The 6577-nt window shown below is 33.4% G+C and overlaps 1 protein-coding gene and 1 long non-coding RNA gene across 2 annotated transcripts; one reads left to right on the top strand and one right to left on the bottom strand.

The window, feature by feature from the left end:
- The first annotated feature begins 1445 nt into the window (after positions 1-1445).
- LOC110809954 (uncharacterized) lies at positions 1446-3090 on the top strand. The gene has a single exon (XM_022035948.2). The coding sequence runs from the start codon at positions 1776-1778 to the stop codon at positions 2922-2924; it is 1149 nt and encodes a 382-aa protein (XP_021891640.1). The 5' UTR covers positions 1446-1775; the 3' UTR covers positions 2925-3090.
- Positions 3091-3478: 388 nt separating this feature from the next.
- LOC148268932 (uncharacterized) lies at positions 3479-5914 on the bottom strand. The gene is made up of 3 exons (XR_015816735.1): positions 5864-5914; positions 4180-4458; positions 3479-3770 (listed from the first exon to the last, which is right to left on the bottom strand). It is a non-coding gene; the product is annotated as an uncharacterized LOC148268932 (long non-coding RNA).
- Positions 5915-6577: the final 663 nt, after the last annotated feature.

The raw sequence follows: 6577 nt of genomic DNA, 5'->3' as shown, positions 1-6577 counted from the left end.
GTGCAGCGGCGGGTGGCGGCGGCCGGCTCCTCCGGCGTCTGGTTCTTCTTCTCCGGCAAGGCACTGGCGGCTAGGGTTTTTGTGGTCAGGTGTGGGTGGGGTTATTTATACCATTTGCCTTTTAATCTCAACTGTCCATCAAGATTAAATCTGGACCGTTCGATCGCGATTTAATTGGGATTAAATCTGGGCAGTTCATCGCGATGTAATCTGGGCCGTCCGATCGCGCGCACGCGGATCGCCCATGTGGCCCGTTCCCTGGTCAGCGTTGCCTTGCCACACGGCGCGTCCTGGTTGGCCGGGGCTGCTGACCGGGCCGCTGACGTGGCTGCTGACGTGACTGCTGACTTGGCACAACTTTTCTAAATTGCGTTTTGACCATCGGTTTTCGATTTTCTTTTCAAAAATACTCACAGAATCCAAATTTTCATCTCTTTTTCCTAAAATCAATTTCAATTAAATCCAAATAATATTTTTACCCAATTTTATCACTATTATTATTTTTATTTTCATTAAATTAAATTAAATAAAAATTCAAACAAATAAATAAAAATAAAAATAAATAAAATAAAAATTTTTATTTTTATTTGGGTGTTACAATAAATATATTTCATGTACATTTATATATAAGAAGGTGTAAAAAATAATGTAGAAAGCATAAAAAATTATGTCATATTTCTGAATATTTTTATTTATTTTTATATGTTATATCAAATATCTTATTCTATTTTTTAAAACATGTAAACATAAATTAATTATTTTATTTTTATTTTTCTGTTATGGTATAAACATAAATTGAGTATTTAAAATAAATAGAAAACGTCATAAATTAAATAATTTATGTAATTTTAGTTTAGATTTTAAAAATTATTTGAAAATTAATTTACAATAAATATAAAAATAAAAGTTTATTTACAACAATCTATATTAGAAATCCAACAGAATAATTTCAAATTTAAATTTAATAAATATGATTAAAATTATGAAGTTAATTTTATTTAGAATTAAATTTAATATGATTAGAAAATTTATTTATTATAATTGGAATTCTGATTTATTTATATATTTTATTTAGAAATTGTCTAATAAGAAGATATTTATTAGAGTTTTAATAAAGTTTTTAGTAAGAGTTTTCAATTCTGAAAAATGATTTTTTATGTATAATATAACATATTAGTTGGTTCAAAATTTAGAAAAAGTGATAAATTCTATATTTAAAAAATATATCATAATAATTTTTAAAAAATATTGTTGTAAAAATTTATAAATTCTTAAATTTTTATTAAATACAGAAACATCAAAATATTATTAAAAAATTATAAACTAATTCGTTTTGGAAAAGAAAAATAATTAGAACTCGGAGCGCACGGCTGTTTAGTTTTGACTCTTTTAAGTCATCAAAAAACTTTGATAAAAATCAGACGGTTCAGCGGCGTCTGATTAGCTACGACCGATAGCATATTAGTCTTTCCCTTCCCTTCCCTTCCCTTCCCTACTCTTTTCTCTGCGGTTGCGTACTTTTTACGTCCAGAGATCAATCGCTTCCTGATTCTCCGCCTTTTCGTTCTCTCCTAATTTCTGATCAAACAGCACCCCATCTGGTTTCGCGTATGTTCCACTTCTTTTTCCTCTCGCTCCATCGGGTTTCCATATTAGCTTCCCCCTTTTTCCTTTTTCCTTTTTCCTTTTTAGGTTTGATTTCCAAATCAGAAAGACGATCAACGCCAGGTAACACAGAAAGACGATCAACCCAGTTGCTATAGAGATCGGTAAAGATGGAAACCAGTAGGAATGATGATTTCGATTTTGAGGAAGAAGAACTTTTAGGGCTTCCTCCGGGGGTAACATTCAATCCCACTGATCAACACTTAGTTGCTTACTTTTTACGCAACAAAATTCATGGAAAGCAGGCTCATCTTCTCAACATCTTCATCATCGACGCCGACGTCTACGCATCTCACCCGGCGGTTTTACCATGGGGATTCCACCCTGGACTCACTAGCTCTTATCGCTACTACTTCTCCAGACGCCACAAAGTCTCTGCAAACTGCAATGCCAACAGACCCAAACGGACCGTCGACTGTGGATGGTGGCGTTCTGATACCGGCGACAAAGATATTATGCGTCGTGGTAAAGTTATCGGTCGGAAGAAGACACTTTCTTTTTTGGTCTATAAGGATCCGAGCAAGAAACGGAAAGAAGCCCAGAAGACAGGGTGGATTATGCACGAGTATCGGCTTGCTGAAGATTCCTTTCAAGAATGGGTTCTGTGTAAGATTTATAATAAAGCTAGCAAGAAAAACAAAAACTTAGAGATCGAGACAGCTGATTCGCCAATTAGTGAGACAACTGCGATTCTGTCGGAGGATCAGCCGGAATCGACTTTGGTTGAAACAGATAATCAGTATGGTGGTTCAGATAATACTCCCCAGAATGTGGAGTGTTCGTATAGGGAAGAAGATTTGACTGACAGGGTTTCCTTGTTTTGGTGCGATAATGAGCAGCCGGAATCGACTTTGGTTGAAACAGATTATCAGTATGGTGGTCCAGATAGTACTCCCCAGAATGTGGATGAGCGTTCGCATACGGAAGAAATAAATGGCTGGGTTTCCTCGGTTTTGCGCGATAATGAGCAGCCGGAATCGACTTTGGTTGGAACAGATAATCAGTATGGTGGTTCAGATAGTACTCACCAGAATGTGGATGACCGTTCGTATGCGGAAGAAATTGACTGGGTTTCCTCGGTTTTGCGCGATTATGAGCAGCCGGAATCGACTTCGGTTGAAACAGATCATCAGTATGGTGGTTCAGATAGTACTCACCAGAATGTGGATGAGCGTTCGTATGCGGAGGAAATCAATGACTGGGTTTCCTCGGTTTTGCGCGATAATGAGCAGAATATTCACGATTTACAGAGTTATTGAATTTGCTACAGTGACATGCATGATTCATGGGGATGAAGAATGATGAGCAACTCGTGGAAGTCTTCTTCTTCTTTTTTGTTTAGAACAGACAAAGTGTAGATAAAGAACTTGAGAATGTTCTTGTCATGTCAAATCAAGTAATATGAAATTAGAAATTTACTTGAAATTGTTATTTTTAATTAATTTAACGCACGTGTTACAAATAAATCAACCTAAAAATAAAGACAAACAGAAATCTAGTCAACCATGTCTTCTACTCTTTTTGGTGATTACTGCATTCATGCTTCAATTAATATAATGTTAGTTTATTTGTGTATATATATATATATATATATATATGAGATATTTCAAAGTTAAAAAAAGTAAAAAGACATTCATGTTTTAAAGAGTCAAAATTAGTCAAGTGTATAATTCAGAAATTTAGTAATATTTTAAGTCACTATTTTTTTTTTTTTTCCCAAAAAAAGAACTCAAAATAGCATATACACTTTTTAAATAACTTAAAACACATTTCTTTCAAGAACCAAACGCATCCCAGAAGAATGATGCTGAAACTAGCAAATGATGCACAACTAAAACAGAATTGAAATCTTACTACTTTATAAACAACATCAACTGAGCCTCCTCCTGCCAACAGAAATTTCAGTAAATTTTTCAGTGAAGAAGAAAAGGAAAATTCTACATTCTCAAACAATGAATTTAAACAACCTGCTCAATAATCAGTTTCTTAGTCTCAATAGTCTTCCCTTCAACCTCAACATAAGGCCCTCTTCAAAAGTCTTTCCTTCTCAGTTATTACCTTATTCTCTGGCCTGTACCTGTGAAGCAACTTGAACAGACTCGTGGCTGCAGTTAGAGATCATGTGGCGTTGTAAATAAAATCATACGAAAAAATCATCATCAAAATGAAAAAGAGAATTGTTTGTATAAAGTGAGAAATAAAAACATGAACGGAGGTAAAAGATCTCCATTATCTAATGCTGCAGATGCGTTCAAGTATGACTGAAGCTACCATCAAATAAGTTATGAAAGCTTTTCAGCTTTTTCCCATTTTCTGTTCAACCAAGTAGTATTTTAATCCATCTAAAAGCCAAAAAGAGCTAATGATCAGAGCTCCATCAAGTAAACAATGAATTGTTTTTCCAATTTTTTGCTGTCTAGCTGTGGCCAAAACAATAAAGAAAGCTATGTCTCATTCTAACATCTTAAGCAGCCACATTGTCCATAATTACAAATGAAAGTTTCCTTATCTTACCGAGATTTTTGTCCAGAGTTTTGACGAACTGGTTCAATGCAGCTAGGACCTTCAACCTTTGCTTAAGGATCTTTTTCTGTTGTTGGATGCAGATTGCCCTAAGCAATTTAACAAATCAATGCATTGGGCTCTTCTCAAAAGAAGGATTGTTAGCCTTATCCTATACTCCAACGACATACAAAAAATTGCAAGTCAGAGCTGCCAAGCAGATTACTCCAAGTGAAGTTTTGTACATGTCAAGACAAGTAACAAAGAAGTACCAGTTTCTTCTTGGGGAGCCTGCATCACCAAATATACATCAATGAGTAGAGTAAAGATAAATGGATCACAAAATGAAAATTCTAAAACACAATATTTACCAACTTGAAATAGTCATAAAAACAATGGAATTTTAACAGAGCATTAAGGTTTTAGTACCAATGAATAAGAGTAATTGATAAATCTTTATTACTCTGAAATGTAAGATAATGTCATTAACTTTCTAGCCATTTCTCACCGAAAAACAACAGCTAAAAATAACAGTTGCTTTACATTGTTTGAAGAATAAACAACCCCACAAAGAGAATCCAGCCAAAACAAAGTCAAATCTGCAGCAACAAGATGATGGTCGTTTCCTTTCAAGTACATAAACAACAGCTTCTAACCAACCCAATAAAAGAGTAACCTATTCACCGCCATTTTATGACAATTAATCTGATTTCCATTTGAACGATGAAAAAGACTTGGGAAACCAACAGCAAACATGTACCCTCTCCCTCTCCCTCTCCCTCTCCCTTTTATGGAAAACAAATGGAAAGTATACCAACTAATTTTACATCTAACTTTGAATTAGATTGAAAATATCCCTTAGGAAAAAAAGCAAAAGTTAACTACATTACTTGCCCTCATTGATAAGTCTGCTAACCAACAACCCTTCTCAAAGGAGACACGAGAAAAAAATCTTACCCCAATAGGTGTGATTATAATTCTCCTACTAAAAGTAAATCCCACACACATTCATAGAGAAAATAAAGGTGTATCCACTAAATGATCAAAAAACCCTATCAATTACAGAGGTTATTTAAGCTAATTAGGCAGAATGCAAATTATAATCCTTCCTCGCTATTTGAAATCCCAACAACAATAGCAGGTGCCAATAGGATAATGCAGACAAAATGGTCATATTTGATTAAACAATAGCAGGTGCCAATTATCAATATTAACCCATTTTCCGCTCGAACGATGAAAAAGACTTGCAGAAACTTAAAAACTACGCACCTAAGTCAAATGAGGATAAAATCAAAAGAAAAAACTAGTCGCTCTTTTCTTTCCTTGTTCTTTTCTTTTTCTCGGTCAATCTTACCACTGCACCTATTTATGATTTCGACCTAAAACACTATATGCATGGATCTGGAAGAAGTAAATCCGGCAGCAAACTACAGGAACAGATCGCAAATGAAGACAGAAAACTATGGAAGTACCATCAGCACACACATCTATTAAATCTTGGTAAGCGAAAATTTAAACATAGATGGAGTACCAAAAATGGCACCACTTCGTATATTAAAAATTACAGGTCACTATCTTTGAAAGCTTCTGAGAACTTTGTCCAAGAATCGAATTTCAGTTAGGACATTCTATCACCAACTACAACATGTTTACAAAATTAATAGATATTACAATCGAAATTATGGTATACAAGTACCATTTTTTCAAGCTTCCGGCTAGAGAAAGACGAGAGGAAAAAGGTTTCCCGCCAAGTAAAACCTAATTAAATAAACAATGGAAATCCAGGTTTTCTATGGGCCCATGTTTACTATAGCCGTGTCGATGGCCCATATTACTTACTGGTAAAATTATTTTATTTTATTATTTTTGTATTAATTTATATTTTTTATTTTAATAGAATTGTCTGCAATAACTAGACTTTTCAAATCTCATTTCCTGAAATTTGGAATTAATTTTCTTATAATTATTTAAATAATTTTAATATGATTACTTGAATTCAATAATTACAATAATTATTTGATTATTACATATAATTTAATAGAAGTATGTGATAAAAATAATTGGTTAATGTCAGAATAATACCATGTTAGGTAATTGGTTTTGTTTATACGTAGTGGTGGAGCTTGGAAAATTATGAATTATGTGATACTATGCTTTAGATGCATGTAGTATTACCATTCGAATTATATAATTTTTATCTTATTATTTTAATATTATCGTAGTCTATATTATTGTAATTTTTGTAATTCCAAATAATTATAACGAAATATATTGCTTTTGTATGTATGAAAAAGAAATAGTGTAATATATATATATATTTTAAATAAAATAATTGATTTAGAAGTTTCCCACGAAATAAATAGTGAAACCGAGACATTACGCAACATCAATTATAAATTGAACATGTGGA

This window comes from Carica papaya, chromosome 2, assembly GCF_054855325.1.
Source record: "Carica papaya isolate Zhongbai chromosome 2, ASM5485532v1, whole genome shotgun sequence".
Lineage (NCBI taxonomy): Eukaryota > Viridiplantae > Streptophyta > Magnoliopsida > Brassicales > Caricaceae > Carica > Carica papaya.
The sequence above is the reverse complement of the archived record's forward strand: the minus strand, read 5'-3'. Positions and strand labels throughout refer to the sequence as shown.